The sequence below is a fragment of the Maylandia zebra genome, linkage group LG6 (genome assembly GCF_041146795.1).
Source record: "Maylandia zebra isolate NMK-2024a linkage group LG6, Mzebra_GT3a, whole genome shotgun sequence".
NCBI classification, from domain to species: domain Eukaryota; kingdom Metazoa; phylum Chordata; class Actinopteri; order Cichliformes; family Cichlidae; genus Maylandia; species Maylandia zebra.
In genome coordinates, this window is record NC_135172.1 from 7,483,790 (window position 1) to 7,506,872 (window position 23,083).

At 42.3% G+C, this 23,083-nt stretch overlaps 1 protein-coding gene across 5 annotated transcripts in view; it reads left to right on the forward strand.

Annotated features, from left to right (window-relative positions):
- Nucleotides 1–12,114, forward strand: part of LOC101477163 (uncharacterized) — a 36,051-nt gene extending 23,937 nt beyond the window's left edge. For all 5 annotated transcript variants that reach the window (XM_004571780.6, XM_012924868.5, XM_004571779.6 and 2 more), the window contains 3 exons: nt 1,497–1,570; nt 4,712–4,840; nt 4,978–12,114. In XM_004571780.6, coding sequence (XP_004571837.1) covers nt 1,497–1,570; nt 4,712–4,840; nt 4,978–5,093 — 319 coding nt within the window. In that variant the 3' untranslated portion in view covers nt 5,094–12,114. The remainder of the gene's footprint in view (nt 1–1,496; nt 1,571–4,711; nt 4,841–4,977) is intronic.
- Nucleotides 12,115–23,083: the final 10,969 nt, after the last annotated feature.

Genomic DNA, 23,083 nt, shown 5'->3' on the forward strand with positions numbered 1-23,083 from the left:
CAGAACAGTAGATAAAATCAGTAGTTAAATGTAAGTTTTGAAATTTAAGCTTAAAGTGTGGATTTGGTGCTTTATTCAAATGCAGCTGAGAACAGGTGAGTCTTCAACCTGGATTTGAATAAACTGAGTGTTTCAGCTGATCTGAGGCTTTCTGGGAGTTTGTTCCAGATATAAGGAGCATAAAAGCTGAATGCAGCTTCTCCGTGTCTGGTTCTGACTCTGGGAACTGATAAAAGACCGGATCCGGATGGTTCATACTGGGTCAGGAGGTCATTGATGTATTTTGGTCCTAAACCATTCAGAGCTTTATAGGCCAGCATCAGAACTTTAAAGGCTATCCTCTGACGGACAGGCAGCCAGTGTAAGGACCTCAGAGCTGGACTGATGTGGTCCACTTTTTTAGCAGCAGAATTTCAGGCTGAAGTCCAAGAACTACTTTGGATTTGACACAGTCTGTAGATTTACCCACAGAAGCAAAGTAAATCTTGCAATCTTTGCAACTTTGGCAATCTTTGACATTACAAATGCTGCTCAGTACTCATGTTAAGAAGGTTAATAATCATGTTTCACAGGATGCATAAATTCAGTGCAGAGAATTGCCAACCGTCATCAGATATCATCAGATTGTAGATTTCCTGCCTGATGCATTGTCCACAACACCCTATTGTGGCTGGCCACAGGTTGGCATACACTTCCAGGTTTCTTAAACACAACCATTTGCAGCCCTTTTCCAAACACATGCATGAACCAGAAGCTTTCAACTTGGTGAACACTTTTCCTACCTTCAGGCAGCGACTGATTTTCATTCAGTACATTACTTAAATCAATTTGCAGCTGTAGGTAATCCATCACAATAAACAGCAAGATCTCTCAAGGACTATTTTTGGATTTGCATTAAGAACAGAAACTCTATATCTCTATAATCACATTTCCAAATGTAAAAACCTGTGGTGCATATTGGAACCTGCTCAGTACTTGGTTAAGTCCCATCCCCGCAGTGATTAGGAACATTTAAATTGTTGTACTGTCGTCCACATCCTCCTCAAACCATCAGGGACTGTGGTACAAAAAAGAAAAACCTGGCAAGGCTCAAGTCAACATGTGGAGAAACACTGAGGAAATATTCTATCCAGCGCTACTGACCTGCAAGTATTTTCTTTCCCTAAGTTTCATTTAGCTCACTCATAGCTGTATGAAAAGAGAAATTCTTTCCACATTGCAGAAAATAGTCCCCATGAGAGGCATTAATATTTGACACGCATTGATTGTTTTATTCTCAGATCCCTTTTTTCCAACACTCTCAAACCAGAACTGGATTTGCCCTTTTGTGGTGTCAAATGGTCCTTCAGAGGGGTTAAAGAGGTTTTCAATCTTCCTCATGGTTTGGAAATACGGTCAGCGTGAGCCAGCTGACTCAGTAACGGGGTCATGTGGAGAATGGGAATGCTCGCACAAAGTCTAAAGAATGACAGTGTTTTATTTTCCTCTGTTTTCAGGGCCTGCCGGCTGAAAAAGAAGGCCCAGCACGAAGCCAACAAGATCAAGCTGTGGGGGCTCAATCAGGAATATGGTCAGTACTCAGGAAATCACTGGGTATTCTTTAGCAGGGGGTTTCAGATGCCTGACACTTCTGACTTTTCCCTGAACATATAGTCAAAATAGTCATTAAACTCTATACATGCTCTTCTTATAAATGATTGCATCTAGATTTTTATTTTATGTTTATTTTTATATTTCTCTCTTTTTCAAATGGGTGACCCTTCTTGCTGTGGGTGGCTAACAATAATGATATCTGCTTTTTCTTGTGATACAGTCACCTATACAGCAGCACCAAATATCAGCATTATAGTCTAAACATTTAGTCAGTTCCCATCAACCTTTTGGCTTCTCCCAGTAGTGACGGTGTTCAAATAAATTAGAGTAAAGTGAAGTTAAATGGAGGAGAGCAAGAAAATGCAAATCAGCTGCTAATTAATTAAACTGCTGCATTCATTAAAAACCAAAACTCTATCCTGGAGGTTTCCACAAAACCAGTGAGTGGTGTCACATGGGTGTGTCCATCTTTTATATACAGTGTGTGGTCCCACACCTAGTCCTAACTGCTTCAACGTGTGTGTTCAGAAATCTTCTTCTACTGTTCAAGTCAAGTCAAGTCAAGTATTTATTTATTTGTTTGAGTTAGTGTTGCTTCCTCATCAGCTTGCACTAGTCTTGCTTCTCTTCCTTAACCTTTTCTATCAAATAGAAGATAATCTTGGCCTCCTCTATCAGTTGTGTGTGAAAATCTAAGTAGATGAGCAGTTTCTGAGACAAGTTTGTCTCGCACCACAGCTATGTTTAGTTCAAAGACACATAAATCAATTTTCCGTCCCTTGCTCGGTTTGCAGTTTAGGAGTTCGTCTTGATCATGTCGACATGCTTAAATGCTCTGAATTCCTGCCAGGTGATTGGTTGATCAGATCTTTGAATTGTTGAGCCGTTAAACGGGTGAAGCAGTTTTGTATGTACAAAACTTCTAAACATTGTGAGTCTTTTTTCACTTCACGTGAGTTGACTTTAGTAGAGGAAAGAAGTGGGAGAACTGGCTCTGTGGGACAGACTGTTGTAACACTATATATGAGATGGAAGAGCCTTACAATTTAAATTGATAGATGATTGAATGAGTTAATTTATTATACCCAGCGTCAGTTAATGAGAGTAAAACCACATCAGAGGCTGCAGCGTGGCAAGGTGGACATTTTCCTTACTAATGAAATTTAAATCAAGCTAAATTAGTGAGAAACCATCTTTTCAAATAACACTGAAGATGCTCTGTTTAAGAAAACCGGTTAATGCAGAGAACTGATAGTAACAAGACCACGAGGAGCAGGGAAACCCTTGGAAGTGCGACTTCACCTCGCTCCTGATAATCAACACCTCGACTCTGCCAAATCTATCAGCCCAGTTCTGCCCACCTACTCCTCCTCCTCCTCGTCCTACTCTTCGTGCTCCTCGTCTGGTTTTCTATCGATCTCTGTGAATTCCAACCTCACTAGCATCAACTTTCTTTGTCCATTTCTCCTTGATTTTCTCTGAACGTTTCAGTCTTTCCTGATTTTGGCCCAGCATTTGCTCGCAAAGATTTTAGTTGTGGCTTCTGCTTTTGTGATTTTTTGCCTTCTGACTGGCCCAAATACAGAACTTAACCTCACAGATTTCCTTCCTTCCGTTTTTCCTCCTCTGCTCCTGTGTCATTTGTTTTTCTCTTCCATTCACTCGCTTTATATCGCTGCTGTTTGCATCTATACATCTATACAAAACACACTTTTGCATACTTAGCCGCAGATTCAACAGGAAACTTCAAACAAAGAGCACTTTGGTACCATGCCAGTGCTGTGTGAAGCCTCCGGACTTGCTTTGTGTGAATGTGTGTGTGTGTGTGTGTGTGTGTGTGTGTGTGTGTGTGTGTGTGTTACAGAGACTTGGGGAGCAGCTGGTCAGACCCACTGTGGTCCTTCGCCCACACACGCACTCCCTGCTGATATGAGCCCTGGACAAATCACATCAAGGCGAGAATAATGTACACAGACAGAAGGGGTGTCATGGCACCACTGGGTCACATGACCTGACAGGGGAGGAGCCACTAGCATAGGAGGTGCCGATGATTCACAGCACTACTATCTGAGCTAAACTAAACCGTTTCTGTTTTATAAGCAAACAAAAACACAGATGTTTGGGGAAAATTTTCAAACACTGGAAAGAAGCGGGGCTTACATAAATATACCATTATAATGTTAATATAATAATTCACTCTTAAACCACTTTTGCTAATTATAGATGTAAAACAATCCATTTATTTTTAAATTAAAAACTAAGATTACCTCTTCTATTAATCACATGCCCACCCACTGGCTGGGCTTGCTGCTTACCATCCGCAAACCTCTCCAAGTATAATATTAATAATAAGAAAATACTTTTTATTAAACATACATTTTCCAAGCCAATTTCAACCCTACATTTTCTGCTTTCCCGTGGGCCCAACCAGCTGCTTCTCTGTGCCACATGTTGTAGCAACCCATCTGCTATTATCTCACAGACCCAAGAAGGATTCCTTTAACAAAAAGCGTGTTTCTTGACTCCAGATGCTTCATATTACTAGTCAGTATCTGTTAGCCACTGAGCAGCTCCACTTGGACAGTTAGGAGTTGAAGATCGAGGGTTGAGTCACAAACTCACTCATCTGACCTTTTGGGCACCACTTTCACTCCTTTAGTTTCAGCTTGATGTTTACTTTCCCTTTCTTTTTCTCTCTGCTTTCTCTTCTGCTTTCTGAAAATAAACATCTGCTTCGTACCGCTGAGGGGAGTTCTGCGAGAGCAGCTTTGCATGATTGGCAGTTCAAAATAGTTCTTATTTATCTCACAGCCTTTCTGTAGCCCCTTCAATTCACCCTATCTCTAAAACAAGCTGTTTCAGCTGCTCTCTCTTTGAGCCAATTTAGTCCCGATTAGCCATCCCTTGCAAACAGAAGGTCAGTATGTTTGACAGCCCTGCACTAAACACTGTAATTTGTCTCATGTAGGCGACTAAAAATGCACGCCTTTGGATTCTGTGGAACTCCACAGCCCTGAATGATATCAGTTATTCTCCCTCGACTTTCAGAAACAGAATTCGACCCCTGGAAACGCTTTCCTGACTCACACTGCTGTTTTTTCCTCTTTTTGCTGCATAGAAAACCTGTTGGGAGCTCTGCTACGGATTAAGGAAGTGATTAGGCGGCGAGTGGAGAGCAGCGAGGAGGAGGACACGGACGAACGAGGGATGACCCAACGGCTCGAAGACATCCTCAGAGAGTCGAGTGGTGAGAAACAGACTAACATTACAGATATGTAATAAGCAGTTTGGATATTTCGTGCTATAAAAACAGGTTTGATTTTGCTTGCGACTTGTCCTTTTCTTTCCATCGCACCTCCTAATTTATCTCCATGGCTACCTCAGGTCCCTTAGTTGCTGGGCGGACCAAAGACTTTGTGCAGAGGATTTTGGCAGCCAGCGCAGGCGGTCAGAACCAACGCAAAGAGCCCCCACAGGACGGGGATGAGGCATCGGGGTAAAACCCCAAAACAGCAGTCCCTTTTCTCTCCGTACCCTCTTCTTCCAACCCCGCCCTCCCAGCACCACCAACTTGTCGAGACCAAGCTCCTCTACACCTCTTCTGCTCTCACGTCGTACACATTTAAGCAAAGAGACGGCAAAGTGGAGAGGCTGGGAACCAAGAGGAGGTGAGGAAGAAGAGGAAGGAGTAGCCTAAACAAAGCGATAGTAAATTGCTACCTTGCTCCTGGTCCTCTCCTGTTGGTCCTCCAAACAGCAGCCGTCTTCACCGCTCTGTCTCTGCAGGCTGCACCACAACCACCAACAGGCCAGAGCTGCTGCTGCTGCTGCTGCTGCTGATGTCTCTGTATTCTGTGTTCTCTGTGTGCGTGCATAAGTGTGTGCGTGTAACATACTGTATGAGCGTGTATAGTGTTCCTCTCTCCCTCTCTGTGCTGTATTTGTACCCCATTGTGCCTATGAATAGACATTGCACTGTTTTGTAGATGGTCGTAGTTGTTGTCAGGGGGCCGTTAGTGAGCTGAGGGCGAGGGGGCATTTGAGGATAAGAGGAAGTTCTAAAAATAAGGAAGTGGGAGGAGCCCAGGCACGGGAAACAAAGAAGAGGGTGTGTTTGTTTTGGTTTGGGGGTTTTTTTTGTTGTTGTTTTTTGTTTGGCTGGGCTCCTATAGAAGCTCTACATACCATTTGAATTGCACCAGCATCTGAAATGAGACCCAATGCCAGACCAGTCAATGGTAACTGATTGAAAAGTCCTCGGAGCTTTAATAGTCACCCATCCCTCTCTGACACCCCCGTCACCCCATCAAAATGTAAGCAGAGATCAAAAGAAAAAAAAAGAAAACAAACTGCACCTTAATTTAAACTGACCAAAGATAAGTGATACTGCTGAACTACTCTGACACCTCTCACCACTTCAGATGCTGCCAGCCATTAACACACCATCCTGTCCTGCTGAGAGAGGGGTGAAGTGACTGATACACTTTTAATTCTTGTCCTATTTACCTGCATGCATCATTCAAAGATGGGCATCACCTGATAGACTTAGATCCTTTTCACGTAAATGCACTACCGTCACGGACCCGAGAGGCCGTGGTGTGGCAGACGGGACTTGACCAAACGCCTTGTCGATTGGTTGGCCGTCTAGCTCTGCAGCCTGGTGCTCCTTTAGCTGATCTGTGGTGGATTTATTTTTTACCCCAAAAAAGGGAAGTGTCCTCGATGCCTGCCCCAAGCCCTCTCCTCAACCCCCTGACCTGATTATGTAGCGCAATTTCCTGACTTGCAATGACAAATAGAGAAAAAAAAACACACACACACACTTGTAGAGCTAGAAAGCAAATAATTTGTTTTTGTTGATTTGATTTTGTTGTTATTTGATGATGCCACAGCCCACAAAGTGGGCGTCAGTCTTGAGAGTTTTGAGAGAGAAAAATCTGCCTTTTTATTTTCTGTTTTTCTTTATTTTTCTGTGGTCTCTGCTAAAGCTGGAGACCAACCTGTCCACACTCTGTAAATGTTGTTGGACGCTAAAAAAATTAATTAAGACCTTTGAATTGCACTGTGGTAAGAGCAACAAAGCACCTTTGAAGAGGGCTTCAAATCCTCCAAAAGAGAGAGGAAAAAAAAGACTCTTGGCACCTTTTTCTAAAGACAGATATTGATTGAGAGACTTGAGGGCACCAAGCGCTTTGCGACCAACTGCTGGTTTGGGCTTGTTTCAGTATGGTGCTACTATATGATGACAGAAAAGTCATGCAAACACATTTGGAGGCATGAGGCAGTAACTGCTGACTGGGTTTTGGCCTGCAAGGACGTACTGTTGTAATAGGCGGTTTGTTTGCATAATGACGCCTTTCTCAAGTGCCTGGAGCTTAAAGCCACAGGGACCTGTGTTATTAAAACCTATTACAAGGTAAAACTTAACTCGTGACTGCTGCGCCAAGCTTGGCATCACTTGACTTTACTTAGAAGAAGAAGAAGGAAAAAAATGCAGGCTCATCTGGGGTCACCAAAAAAAAAAGGTGAAGCAGAATGTTTTCCTTTTAAATTAAGTCTATACATGGAAACCTACATTGTTTTCACGTATATGTTGAAATCTATTTGTGGAAACAATAGTGGGCACTGGTTTCTGTGAACATCATATCTGGGAAATATACATAGGGGAGCGGCTGTTCTCGGAGCAATTCCCTTTTGTTTTTTAACCTTGACAAGCTCCCATCTGGGCTGCATTCCAAAGCTGCTGTTCTACACACTGCCCCCTTTCTATGGAAAAAAAATTGGAAAAACAAGACATTTCCTGTCTCATTCAGGAACGGAGCGGTTCAACTTAAACTCTTCACGTCGTGGATGTCTTGCTTGTTGTCATTTTTTTTAGAAGAGTGAGGGGCAGCTTAGCGTCGCTCCTGCTTTTAGTTTTCTGCTCTGTTCTGGGAAATGTTGCTCATGGTTGTATAAAGCTGTACTGTAAACAGAGGATTCCTGTCGCTCAGCTGGAATGGCCTTCCTTGCTGGGGAACAGAGCATCGAGGCTCTGGTGCCAAAGACGGTCTGAGAATGAAAAGATACCCGATTCAGCTCTAATGTCAATGAGGCGTCCTCAACGTTACCACAGAAACCCGCTCAGGCTTTCATGTGATCATCCGTGAAGAGACGCGTGATCTCGGGGAAGGTCACTGAGTGTAGCTAATGGTGTGCACTTCTACACCCATAACCCCCCCCCCCCCCCCCCAAAACTCACACTTTCTCCCGGGGGGCTGGGAAGCTGCTGATGCTGCCAGCAGAGTCACGGGATCGTGCGCTGGCAGCAGCTCGTGCAACAACAACAGAAAACATGAGGAAAGAGCAGAGAAACAACTGTGCAGATCGCCGAGCTTTAAAACGCTCTCACACCCATCTGTCACATCAGAGGAGGAGGATGAGGTCTTTGTGTTTAAAGACTACACAAGTTTGTACAGATATTTTCCTTCGTTCAGATCGCTGTTACGTAACACAGCGCACCATCTGCTGTGTACATTCATCTATATGCCAAAAACTGCAAACAGTTGTAACACGGTGAATTCCTGCCTCTGATCCAAACAGAAAAACAGCCGGTTTTACACAAGCGGTGCGCTCATCTAAGGGCCTTAACTGATGCTGTAGCTTGTTGTATTGTGGAATATCCCTTTAACTGTAAAGCTTTAATAGGGAGTGGCCGGTCTTGGCAAGGCCACTTGTTTCTGTTTCTCACATTCCTGATTCAGTTCCTCTGTAGTGTTTCTGTTTGTGTGCACCTGGAAGGAGGAGAGAGAGAAAAGTGAACTGACCCAAAGATGTCAGTCGTGTGGTCACTGTTCACTTTTTCACGGTCAGAACAGGGCGAGCCCGGCCCAGGCTCAGCCGCGGATCTGCTGGGGTTTAACAAACAGCCCAGAACAAACAGTCTCGGCTTACAATTTTGTCCACATCCGACCTAATATAGACAATGACTCTGCAGAAACTGGACGATTCTTATCTGACTGGCTTCCTCGTCGGGTGTCACCATCTGCCAGACGCAGAGAGAAGTAAACAATTGTGAAACTTGCCTGTTGCTCATGTGCACGTGGGCTTTTTCTGAGAAAGTTCTGGAGAAAGGGGGAAGACGTTGAGTGCTCAGCAGTTTAGGGAATGGTGACAGTTGAAAGTAAGGAGCTTCTGCATATGTGGTATACAGAGAGGACACACATCTGAGGCTGTTAATGATTGCTACCAGTGTGGAAATTCCCACTGAAAACGTTACAGGGAGGTTTTAATCTTTTCATCCATTTATCTCAGCAGACTAAGTTTCACGTTTCAAAGCAGTATCGTTGACTGTTGACATTTTAAACGTTAGAGGTGCATTAAATGCTGGCACGGAAGTATGGATACGAAAAGATGCAATATAACTGAGGCAGGTACTTATTAGAACAACAACAAAAACCCCTCTGTGGGCTAATAAAACAGTAAAAGGTCTGTATCTCATACACAGCTGTGCTGTGTGGAGATGCTCTGCTTTTGAAAGACTTCCAGTGGAATTTTGAACTGCAACCAAAACATGAGAAAATGAATTAACAGTAATTCTGGTCATAAAGTGATTTCACAACCGAGATGACCAGACCGTCCCTTTTTCTGGCTGCTGTGAACAGGATTTTATTTCATTGTAAGTTTGTCTGTTATCTTCAGTAACTGTTTAAAATCACGAGATTACCCGATTGTTTTCTTTTTTTACACTCTGACGTTTTTATAGCTGCCTGAGGAAGAAGTTTTAACCTCTGTGTGTGCCATGCTTGTAAAGTGTAGCTTAAATCCTTGAAGCAGCAGTGTTAGGGTGAGAACAATTAGAAGTGGTTGACCTTCCTAAGCTTACACATGGCTGCAGTGGCTTTTTGGACCAGGCATTCAGGCCCTGTGGACCCGCTGGGCTGAATAGACTCATCAGTAAGACTACACCGGTGGGACGCTGCTGACCTCCAAGTGCCCGTCCCCGCTCTGCTCCACTGCTCTCATTGTTGGAAACACTCTGGCTTCTCCAGTTTCAAAGGCAGAGGAGGCCAGGGAAGCGGCACTTAGTCAGGGACCCTGAGTAGTTTATCCGAACCCTTCTAATCCACACCGTCACCTCCACCCTCTGCCACACTCTGATATCTTTCAATCGCCCTGGTGGCCTGCGTCTCGATGCCCCGCTTCCTTTATTGCTGACCTGGAAACTTCCATCTGGAAGGAGCCAGATGGGGTCCAAGTGTCAGTTTCAACCTGCAGGTCCATATTACTTTTCTCCATCAATTAAATTGAAGTGGAAGGAGCTAGATGAGGCTTTGCCAGTCGGTGCCTCATGTGTTATCATTGCATTTAAATCAGAGAGTGGAACATCTGTTTTTAGAACATCTGGCAGTGGTTGTTTAAGGACTCTGACTTTGTATGATTAACAAGGTCCTACTTGTGCACACCATGTTCTGCCAAACCTAGATTGCTTGCAAACTTAATGATAAATTATTGAACATTTTATTCAGACAGCAAGATACCACAACTTCAAGGCTTTAGAGGAACTGCTTGGTGCTTTGGGAAATACTGTTGCTAAAGGTTAAATCGTACCTTATGAGGTTATGTGTGAGGCTTTGGTCTTGTGTTAAAGCAGCGGTTGCAATGTCATCTTAACTAATTTGCTAATCTTTTATATGTCTTTATCAGAGTGGAATTTGAACTCTCGCCATTAACATTTTGGCAGCAGCTCTGTTGTTCTTTTTGGAGCTGTATTTAGGCTAGAGGGTGAAAGCACTGTACTGTCAGCTGAGGCCAGCAAACTATATCAAGAAACCGTTTGGTTACAGTACCCACAAAGAGAATACTGTTAATTAGGTATAAGTGATAAAATATTCAGATTGCAGTCATCAAAACTCAAACACAGACTTGTTGAAAGTCCACACAAGTTAGAAAGTCACATTGTTTGTCAGATAATTCCGTTAAAAAATCCTCAAAGGCACCACCTTTAAAGCCGGGACATGCAGTTCAAGCTGAGGCTTAGCAGGATTCATATGTCCAGCAGAAGCAGTGCGATCGCTGTCCGCTGGCAGTCTGAGAAAGAATCATCTCCCTACACTGAGCTCCGTTTCCAGGTGGAGGACGTGTACAGTCTGGTACAACTGGGAGCTTCTCTTGCTTGTGCTGGTGTTGGTTCGTCAGCCAGCTGTGGAAAACAAAAGTTAGGCTTCCAATGAGCTGAAGGGAAACCAAATGTTAAAAGCAAGAGAAAGTGTCACTGTGCTTTTCATGCTGTAGTTTTTGGATCTTAGACACGTACATCATCCACTTCTGCCGATGTGCTGTCAGGATCTTGGAGGACACCAAAGGAGTGTGTTTGGAGTTGGTGAACCCCGTTTATGCAGACAGACACAGTTAAACAGCTTCTGCTTTAGGAAACAGTCATTGCCTAGAGCTGCCTGTGTCTGCACCTGTCAGTCAAACTGGCCATGGCCAGAAATCCAAATGGGTGAATTGTAGTTGCCGTAAAGTGGGAAATTAGCTGTAAAGACCAAAACTATATATTGTACCAGGCTGTAATCATGTTCATGACAGAAGTTGGGCATTTTAACATGGGAGTCTATGGGAAGTGGCAGTTAGACACGTCTGTGGTGCCTTTGTTCTTCAGCCACAGAAGCTGGTGTTTAATAGAAAAGTCCAAAGGACACTTTCATTTCTGTTAAAAAAGTTATTCTTTTGTACTTTTCAGGGGAAATACAGCTGATGTTTTGGCAGGACAGTAACGTATGCAGTGACCAAAAATGCAGACATTCATATTCATTCTCACAGAGCATTTCGTACTACTAGTGGGTTTTGAAAACCTGCATGGTTGTAGCATCCGATACGTTAACAACGTGCTGCACATGTGTTGATGGCACAGCCGGTGGCAGCTGAGACACACCTCGTGGCTTTAACCAAAACCGAGTCAGTCGTTTCTGTCCAGATTGATGATGAGTCGAAACCAAAGGCCAGTTGTGGATGTGAGCAGTTTAAAAAAACAAAAACAGAAAAACATGTCTCATTAGAAATGAAATAGTACTTTAGTATTCTAGAGAAAAATCCTGTGGAGAGAATAAAGAGTGAACAATCACATCCCTGCTGGTTCTTTAATCTGTCTGAAAACACACTGAAAGATGGGAGGAAAGGAAAACTAAGAGACTAGCAAACATTCCACAATGCCATGTCATATACTGTACAGCAACCCTGTCTCCTCCTCTTCCCTTTCTCTCCCCCTCCCACACCCCCCTGTCTGTCTCTCAGTAATCCAGTAATCACAATACTACAGTAATACTTTGGACCTGTTAACACATTAACTCATCTTTATGTAAGTCAGTACGTAATCCTTAATAATAATCAAAAAAAGAAAAAAAAATACAAGAAGTGCCGTACAAATAGAAGCCTAATATTTTTTGTTTTTGTTTTGTGTGAGTGTACTGTACACCTGTATAATGTATATTTTAATATTTATATGCAGCTGTTGTATTAAAGTATATTTTTAAAATAAAACACGAGTTTGTTCTTTTTATGTTTTGCAATATATCAGGTTAGAAATGAAGCATGTGGTGATATTTCCTGTATTTAATGTAAAACTGTATCTGTGCTAACTTTTGTAAACACTTCAGTTGCTGTTTTTACCCCTTCTTAGTGTGACAGAGACAGTGTTTTCGATTAATGTGCTCTTTATTGTTTCTCTTCATTTCTCTGAGTGGCAGGAGTCAGGATTTGCGTTTCCCTTTAGGGATCCTGAAAGGTTCACAAATACTCAACAGCTCCCCCAGCAGGCCTCACAGGGTTAGAGTGGCAGTTATTAATGTGGGTTTTTACATGATATCATACTGAAAACAAATGTTTAGGAAACATGATATCGTGAAGCAGACAGTTAGAAACAGAAAGACTAACAGTAGTCTGGCTCACATTTCTGTTAGATAAAACCAACGCCTCAGAGATGAGCAGAAATACTGAGGTATATGCCTGCAATCAAAACGTTAGAGATAGAATCAGCAAGGGAGAGCGATACACTGGGAACAGTTTTTATACGTTTTTTTAAAAAGCCATTCAATTTGCAGAAGAAGATGCCCAGAACCAACAGCTTTTGGATGAGTCCAAATCAGCCTACATAGAAAGATTGTGTGGAGGAAAAAAGCAACTGGAATACTTCCAGACAGAAAATTTGGATGCAAACCTAAACAAAATTCACCAAAAAAATTTACTTAAGTAACAGAAAATGATACTGATCCAAAGCATATCAGCTGACAGTGTCTTAAAATGTCCCTTTTATAATCCTAAATCCCCCACCCCCAAATTTAAAGTTACCAGTTTTTACCAGACCCTCTGTTGGCCATAGCATAGAGGCAACTTTCACCACAACTATTTCAGAGATGTCTCGATGCATGCTCAATGATCCAGGTAAGGAAATCCCAAAAATGGGATCTGGATGTAGCAGTTTCAGTAGGAGAAACGTTCGGTCAATCATTGAGTGACTTTGCTCTCTCTTCGAAGAGAAAGGGAATGTCTCAGACGAACAATGGGCTGTGAGGGCAGTTTCTTGATCATTAATATCTGTTTTATATTATTGTGAAGCACTTTGTGGTTTTTATCCTGTGAAGAGTCTTATATAGGTCAATAAAGTAAAAATAAGTTAAGTAGTATGCAAATTGTCATTATCATTGATCAACAACCACGGATCAAAGATCAGTGGTACACTGTTAGACATTTTATTGTATTTTTACATTAACTTACTGGCAACACTATTGCCAGTAAGTTACTGTAATTACTGATCTACAGTATCTTTACTGTTGTGATGTTTTACAGTTCAACCACTTTACTGTAAACATATATTACAGTATAACAGCTTTACTGTAAACGTGGTTTACAGTTAGAAAGACTTACCGTGATTAAGTTTTATAGTATCACTGTACTGCAAATGTGGTTTATGGTATAACACTGTAATTGTGTACAGTATAATTTGTTTAATAATAATGGATTGGATTTATATAGCGCTTTTCAAGGCACCCAAAGCGCTTTACAATGCCACTATTCATTCACTCTCACATTCACACACTGGTGGAGGCAAGCTACGGTTGTAGCCACAGCTGCCCTGGGGCAGACTGACAGAAGCGAGGCTGCCATATCGCGCCATCGGCCCCTCTGGCCAACACCAGTAGGCAAGTAGGGTAAAGTGTCCTGCCCAGGGACACAACGACCAGGACAGAGAGCCCAGGGATTGAACCGGCGACCTTCCGGTTACAGATGCGATTCCCAACCCCCTGAGCCACGGTCGCCCGTTTAGACTGTAATTGTGTTTTACAGCATATAAAATAATATTAACATTCATATTCAATATAAGAACATTTACAAAAAACAATATAATTCAATAAAGTAGTCTCAGAATAGTGAATTAAACCAACATTTATTGTTGATATTTTTTTAACAAGAAAAACATTTTTCAACTGAATAAAAACAATGTCAATAACCAAAATAAATAGAAGCGTACATGAAAACTACACAGTCCTTCACCTTTCTGTGTCTGATTTTTTTAAGGAAAACAGTTTTTCATTCCACTAAAAACAGGACAAACCCACCAGCATGAACATTAAATAAACTATTACAATTGTAAAACAAAAATCATTTACAAAATGTAATAAGATAAGATAAGATAAGATAACCTTTATTAGTCCCACACGTGGGAAATTTGTTTTGTCACAGCAGGAAGTGGACAGTGCAAAAGTTATGACGCAAAAATTAGAATACAATAAGAATAAATACAGTACACAACTGTACAGAATAGAATAAAATAATATACTATATACAGTAGAATAAAATAGAATAAAAATATACAATAAGATAAAAATAGAATACGAATGCTATATACAACTGAGTAAAAATACAACGATGCCAGACACACTGGACCCACTACAGTTCGCTTACCGTCCAAATCGTTCCACAGACGATGCCATCTCTCATCTCCTCCACACATCACTCACTCACTTGGACACTAGAAGGGGGAATTATGTTAAAATGCTCTTCATAGACTACAGCTCTGCATTTAACACCATAATTCCCTCCACACTCACCACCAAGCTGGAGCATCTGGGACTCAGCTCATCTATGTGTCTGTGGATCTCCAACTTCCTAACTGGCAGACCACAGGCAGTAAGGATGGGCGGACATGTCTCAGCCTCCACCACTCTCAGCACTGGAGCCCCCCAGGGGTGTGTTCTGAGCCCCCTGCTGTACTCTTTGTACACATATGACTGTGTGGCCACTACCAGCTCCACCACCATCATCAAGTTTGCTGACGACACCGTCGTGGTGGGCCTGATCTCTGATAACAACGAGACGGCCTACCTGAAGGAGATTAGGAATCTGGAGAACTGGTGCCAGAGGAACAACCTCCTTCTAAACGTCAGTAAGACAAAGGAGCTGATAGTGGACTTCAGCACTAAGCAGGAGAGGAACTACCAGACCCCCGTCATCAACGAGTGCCCAGTGGAGAGTGGACAGCTTCAAATACCTCGGAGTTCACATCACGCAGGACCTGTCATGGTCCTGTCACATCAACACCGTGGTGAAAAAGGCCCGACAGCGTCTCTACCACCTCAGACGCTTGAGAGACTTCCAACTGCGCTCCAAGGTGCTCAGGAACTTTTACTCGTGCACCATAGAGAGCATCCTGGCGGGAAACATCTTAACCTGGTTCGGGAACAGCACCATGCAGGACAGACGAGCTCTACAGAGGGTTGTGCGGTCAGCTGAGCGCACCATCCGCTCCGAGCTCCCTGACCTGCACTCAATCTACAGCAGGCGGTGCTGGACCAAGGCCAGGAAGATCGTGAAGGACCTCAGCCATCCCAACAACAGACTGTTCTCTCTGTTGAGGTCAGGAAAGCGATTCCGCTCCCTGAAGACCAACACAGAGAGACTGAGGAGGAGCTTCTTCCCGCAGGCGATACGGTCTCTCAATCACACCACCACAGTACTGACCCACACATATGGTTCTTACACACACACTGGACTTTCTGGACTTTGGTTTTGCACAACACTGGTCACTATATTCTTCATTTCCGGTTAATACTTGTACAGCTGCTGTTATTGTGTATATATTTATTTATATTTAGATTCCTTCATACATTCTTATATAGTTCTATATTGTGTATTGTGTATTTTGTTGTACAGTTATTTTATTTTCAACTTTAATTTATATATTTATCTTATTCTTCCCAGTTAAATTTACCCTTCATTCTAATTTGTGTTGTACAGTTATTTCATTTTTAACCTTAATTTATATTTTATTCCTTCCTAGTTAAATATACCCTTTTTAATTTTTCATATTTATTTCCTATCTTATTCATAGCCTTTTCCTTTTTTGTTCTCTTTAGGTCACGAGCAGTTGTCCAAGCATTTCACTACATATCGTACTGTGTATGACTGTGTATGTGACAAATAAAATTTGAATTTGAATTTGATTTGAAAAGATTATTGCACTTAGTGTTATTGCACATGTGTGGATGTGTGTGTTTGTTCAGTTAAAGTCTTTGTTGTGGAGTCTGACAGCAGTGGGGAGGAAAGACCTGCGAAATCTCTCCGTCCCACACCGTGGGTGCCGCAGTCTCCCACTGAAGGAGCTGCTCAGTGCTGTCACAGTCTGCTGCATGGGGTGGGAGACGTTGTCCAACAGGGATGACAGCTTAGCCGCCATTCTCCTGTCACTCACCACCTCCACTGGGTCCAGAGGGCATCCTAGAACAGAGCTGGCCCTTCGGATCACCCTGTTCAGTCTCTTCCTGTCCCCAGCAGAGATGCTGCCGCCCCAGCAGACCACGCCATAAAAGATAGCAGAAGCCACCACAGAGTCATAGAAGGTCTTCAGGAGTGGGCCCTCCACCCCAAACGACCTGAGTCTCCGCAGCAGGTACAACCTGCTCTGCCCTTTCCTGTAGAGGGCGTCTGAGTTATGAGTCCAGTCCAGTCTGTTGTTCAGATGAACACCAAGGTACCTGTAGCTGTCCACAGCCTCAATGTCCATACCCTGGATGTTCAGTGGTTGCAGTGGAGAATGCTTGTGCCTGCGGAAGTCTACCACCAGCTCCTTGGTTTTACTGGCGTTGATCTGGAGGTAGTTCAGCTGGCACCAGTCCACAAAGTCTTGAGTCAGTCCTCTGTACTCCTTGTCGTCCCCATCAGTGATGAGGCCGACTATTGCAGAGTCATCAGAGAACTTCTGCAGGAAGCACTGGGTGGAATTGTGGGAGAAGTCTGCAGTGTAGATGGTGAAGAGGAACGGAGCCAGAACCGTTCCCTGTGGGGCCCCCGTACTGCAGACGACCCTGTCCGACACACAGCCCTGAGTCCTCACATACTGTGGTCGGTCGGTGAGGTAGTCCAGGATCCAGGTAGTGAGGTGATGGTCCACTCCAGAGTTCTCCAGCTTGTCCTTCAGAACCGAGGGAAGAATAGTGTTGAAGGCACTGGAGAAATCAAAGAACATGATTCTCACAGTGCTTCCAGCGGTCTCCAGGTGAGCGAGGGAACGATGTAGGAGGTGAATGACGGCATCATCCGCTCCAATGCCAGGCTGGTAGGCAAACTGAAGTGGGTCCAGTGATGAGCTTGTTAGGCGCCGAAGCTGAGCCAGGACCAACCGCTCCAGGGTCTTCATCAGGTGGGATGTCAGAGCCACCGGCCTGTAGCTGTTGAGGTCCTTGGGGCGTGAAGTCTTTGGCACTGGTACAACACAGGAGGTTTTCCAGAGCTGTGGGACTCTTCCCAACCTCAGGCTCAGGTTGAAGAGGTGCTCCATAATAATTATCAGTGGGTCCCAGGAAATAGAATGTGACATGGGATTTAGATTTCCGTTACCAGGATGGTCGGGTTCAGCGTAGTCTTTATCACCACCTGTCAAAGACACATCATCAATATTCATGTTTGCTCAGGTTATTCACTTGTTCACATCTGTCTGAGATCATTCATACTGTTGTATGGATGTGTGTACAGTATGTATATAATTATCAGCTATGTAAAAGATATTATCATCTCTGTATTCTTACCTAGTTGGAAGTTCTCCATTCAAACTCAGAGAGCCGCTGGAGGAAGGTGGTGATCCGAGGGCTGATGCTTGTAACCTTCCTCTTTACGACACGACCTGTCTTGCGGCTTGTACCAAGTTTTGCAGGGCATTTTGTTCCCATGTCTCGATTGATCCTCACAAAGAACCTTTTAACGGAAAAAGGGCTGCTTTAATTTCAAAATTAAAACATACATTACAGCAATCACCTATATGTTTCTGCAACTGTAGTCAAGCTATCACATATATTTCATTCTTAAATGGTGTAAGCTTTAATGGTGTAAAGTATTTACCTCTGTATCATCTCCAGTGTGATGGACGCTGACTCCTGATACTCAAGGTTGAAAACGTAGTATGACGCAAAGAAGACAGCAAGGGTGCTGGCAAAGTCATGCATCTGCTCAGGCTCATAAAATACCTTGCCCTCCAAACTGATCATCCAGCGGCTTGCAGACATGAAATTATTCCCTAAAAACAGACAAGAGTCCAATAAGACAATGTGCTCACCCTTACAAATAAGGTTTCCACAAGAATGCTGGATAGCAGGCCTCACACTGTAAAAAAATAGAATCCACACGGTTTGCTGCTATTTCTCTTATTATTTATTATGTAATGAAAATTATGATCAATTACAGGAAAAAACTGCCTAATGTTTTGGCATTTTGGCCTGTGCTGAAATGTTAGGCTGTTTTTTCCTGTTGGTCATTGTGTATAATAAGAGAAACAGCAGCAAACTGTGTGTATTCTATTTTTATACAATATAAAACAGACAAACCCCTGTTAAGTAAGTTGTTGTGGGTACAAATACCACAATAATTACATAGATTTTTTACAAAAATATTACAAGAGGATTGAAAGTATTTACTTACCAAGCGCTATTACCCTTGGTGTGATTGGTAAGGTCATCTCTCTCTCAACAGACATCTTGGTGGAAAAAGCCTTTAAAACACAAACACTGAGGCTACATCACACTGTCAGCGCAGCCAGCAAGGGCAGGAGGACAGCAATGCACCACACTGGGCGGGAAAAGACAGAGAGACAATTGTTAATTTAATTTTGCATTTATTTAACCCTTGAAAAATATATTTATATAAGTAAATAAAAGAAAAAAAAAACACAACCCATCTTTTCAAGAATAATTCAACTAATTGCTCTTTTGACCAACCTAACACAGACGTTACATGGTTTTCCTATGAAAAAGACCCTGGAAGACGTTGCATTAAAGGAAAAAAAACATGCTCCCCTTCCCACTTAAAAAAATAATAAATATTAAACTTAGGTTGGAGTTCCTCGCGCCACCAACCTAATGTTATATTAACTTTTTAATGTTGTGCACTGCAGCTCACACAAAATTAAATAAAGCAGGCTAACCTACATGAGCAAGCTCAAAACTGGATAAGATTGTTTTAGCAGTCTCTAAATTTCCAAAAAAAAGTTGTCTTTCTTTATTCTCATTAAATGTGTATTTTTACCTGCTGCTTTAGCTGAAGCTAAATGTCCCACTGTTAGCGTGGCTAGCTTCTCAATAGTCATAGAACAGAAGCGCAGGAGGACAATGCACCACACTCGGCGGGAAAAAGACAAAGACTGTCGTTGCGCCTGTGTTCTTCGCCCCTCCCCAAAATATATATCTAAATATATATTTAAATAAGAAAAGAAAAAAAACACACAACCTATTTTTTCCAGAATAATTCAGCTAATGTGCTATTTCGACCAAGCTAACACCGATTTTAAGCCCCCCCCTCCCCCACACACACAAAAAATATACATGCTCTTAAAAATTAATAAACGAGTATGTTAGGTAGGAGAGTCCTTTGCATTACCTTATGACGTCCCGTTTGCAGTTTCCACACAGAGGTCCAACAATAACAGGTGCAAAATCTTTTGTCCTCTCGAGAATATCATAACGAAGAGTTAACAAAGTTGGCCTGTCTTTCCTCTCCTGTCAATCACTGGATCACAGGTCATGTCAGTCAGGATATGGAGTGGTGGTTGGTAGAGGTGGGCGGGGCCAGCATGCATTCAGTGTGTGTTTCACTAAGTTGGGTTGACTAGTTCCCAGAAGAGTTCTGTACATGTTGCACGTTCAGTAAATGAGCAATTCAGTTACTGCTCGACTGAGAAGCCTCCGCCAAATTATTACAATATTCTCCACTGACTGAAGTTCGCCTTTGGCAACGCAGTGGCAAGCACACATTTGCAGCAGCTGTGCATGTGCATACAACTGCATGCAGCAGATTAGATGATCAGAATTCTTGAACCTTACACACAGGCAAGTCCCCTAAAAAGTCAAAACCATAATACTTTCACTGGTATCATACTGACAAATGGCATAGGTTGGAGGAAAATCTGGAAATGGTTGGCAGTGAAAGAGTTAAAATGTAATGCACTATTGCAACCAACCACTGAAAGAGTAAAAATACACAAACAGTATGATGAACCATTCAAATCACATAATAATGAAAAATACAGCAAAGGTTAACAGTGTATCATTCACCACATAAACAGGGTGTAACTTTAACACCAATTGTCTGTATGATCAACTCGGTCACCTATAACATCTCAAAGTCTCTGGCTTCGATCTTCAACCCGTTGGTAGGCAGCTCTGAACACCACATCCAGAACACTTTGGATTTTGTTGAGAAGGTGAGAGATGTCCTATGGAGGCAGATGAAACCATGGTCTCATACGATGTTACATCTCTCTTCACTTATGTTCCAGTCACTGAAGCAGTGGAGGTTGTTCATAAGAGATTACAGGATGACCCCAACCTCAGCAACAGGACCACTCTCACCACAGACCAAGTGTGTTTGCTCTTGGAACTGTGTCTTAATTCCACCTATTTCACATACAAAGGTCATGTAATACTGACCCATGGCACACGCGGGTTAGTGCACCATGACAACCCATGGTGCACTAACCCGCATGTGCCATGGGTTCACCATTGTGACCAATGTGGACATGAAAGAAGTGGAAAAGAGAACTCTGTTATCATACCCTGGAACAGCACTAAGTCATTGGTTCAGACACCTTTGTGTCAGGATGTACCACAATTCATGGATCGCATTAATTCGGTGGACCAACACATCAAATTCACCAGGGAGGATATGAAAAATGGCAGGTTAGCCTTCTTAGACTGTAACATTTCCATCAGTAATGGGGGATATTTAAAGTAGATGTTTAAACCTATGCATATGGATCAGTATTTAAGGTTTCACTCTCATCGTCCACCGGAGCATAAACTGGTTGTCATCAGGACGCTACAACACAGAGTGAACACCAACCCCACAGACACAGCGGCCAGGAAGAACATCACATCAAGAAGGCCCTGAGTAAATGTGGTTATCCCAGCTGGACATTTGTCAAAGCTGGGAAGGCTCCTAAGGAAAGCTCCAGCCGATCCAGGAGAGAAGGACAACTGCTGCCTAAGCGAAAACCCTCAGTGATCCCGTATGCATCTAATAATAATAATGTATACTTTATTGATCCGCGTGGGGAAATTACTCTCTTTGTATTTGACTTATTCACTCAGTGAAGCAGTGGGCAGCCACTGAGCAGGGACGGTACCTTGCTCAAGGGTACCTCAGAGTAGCCGTTCAGTGGATTCGAACCCCCGCCTTTCCGATCATGGGAAGGTAAGCAACCACTCTACCTACTGAGCTATCCCTGCCCTGCGCTTTCTCTAAACGCCACCGCGTCTCTGTGGCTTTCAAACCCTAAAACACGCTGCGTCAAAAATCGGTCCTCCCCAAGGATTGGGTCCCTGTTTTGTCTGTATTATCAAATTGAACATATTAGACCTTGATGTTCTTTCCCCATCTGATGATGCAAAGAAATCCTTTATCCTTTATTACGTTAGCTAACGTAATAAAGGAGTTTTTAAGCACAAACTTTTCAGATGGCCTGTCACAAAGGCCAGTTTGAAGACCTGCAGAATTTGTCACTACTTTGTTGGTTTCATTTTTTCAGATTTTTTAAATGAACTATCTTTCTGATTATAAATGCCATTTGGTATCACATTTGGTCATTTTATACAATAAAAATTATGTACTTGTGGTGATTGTAGTATCCAAATACCACTGTCCAGAACAGGCAAAGTGAAGAGCAGTCTTTCTCAAATCCATTCACACTCCCATCACTCTGTATGAAAACTTATGTAAGTTAATGCATTAAAGATGAAAAAATGCCCTAAAGAAATCTTCAAACCCTGCTAACCTTCTGATCTCCTCACACATGCACAGTCACTGAAGCTTGTCAGATTTTTTAGTTGCACTTTAGCTGAAGCTTATTGGCATGTCCATAGATGAAAATATAGTGATATAAAAGAGTTTCTGAATAAATGTTACTAGAAGTGAGGTAGGAAAGTTTAATTAACTGTATCAAACCTTCTCTGAAAAGATCCATTAAATGGCACCATTTATTTGCTTACATTTATATCATCTACATATGATCTGTTGGTTTATTACCTCAGACTAACAAAAATGAAAAATCCACAGCAACTTATTATGAATTGTGATAGTTTCAGTTCCAATATTTCTTTTCCTAAAAAACTTACATTTAATACCAGAAATGACCTGATATGATTTGATGGGAAAATGTCATAATTTGACCACAATGAACTATATAACTGTGTGTTTTTGTTTATAGATTTTGAAGCCTTGACTCCAGCTTTAAGCTTAGCTGGATAGTGCACAGACATCCTGCTAAATATAATTTCATATACTGAAAAGTTAGTCCTCTTAAATAGTCTGCTAGTATATTTAATCACACAGCAAACTTTATTATTTGTCAAACAATAACAAAACAGCCACTAAAAGTTCCTGCATTAGAAAGCACAAAAGTCTGTTTCAGTGACTCAAACCAGCTAATGTAAAAAAAACCAAACAAACCCCAAAACAATTTAAAGGGGGTGGGTGATAATAGGAAAAGTTGCTAATCGGTGTCACTGTGGAGATGAGTGTCTGATTGTGTCACTACTTTTCTACAGTTCCAGCATGATTACACTGAACCCTCATATGCAGAGTCCAGAAACAGTGAGTGAATGAACGTGGCTATTGCCATTATTTGTATACAGTCTTTGATTTTAACATGGGTCTCTAGGGGAAGTGATTGGACGGACTCACTTTTTCAGTCAGCCATTGGCTGCCCAAAATGATCCCGTGGCTATTTTGGCACTTGGATGTTGGATTTTCATATCCAGCAGTTGCTGCTTTGCTTGAACACAGCTAACATCATTTCATGTCTGCAGTTAGTTCTGTGCATTGCGTGAGGTGTGCTATCAAGAGTCAAATCACTTGAATTACAAAGAACCATTTATTGGGATTGATTCGGTTCACATTTACATTAAAAGTACCACAATTAAAAACATTGAAATCAAATCTCCTCTTCAGTGAATTACTGTTCAAGATTGCA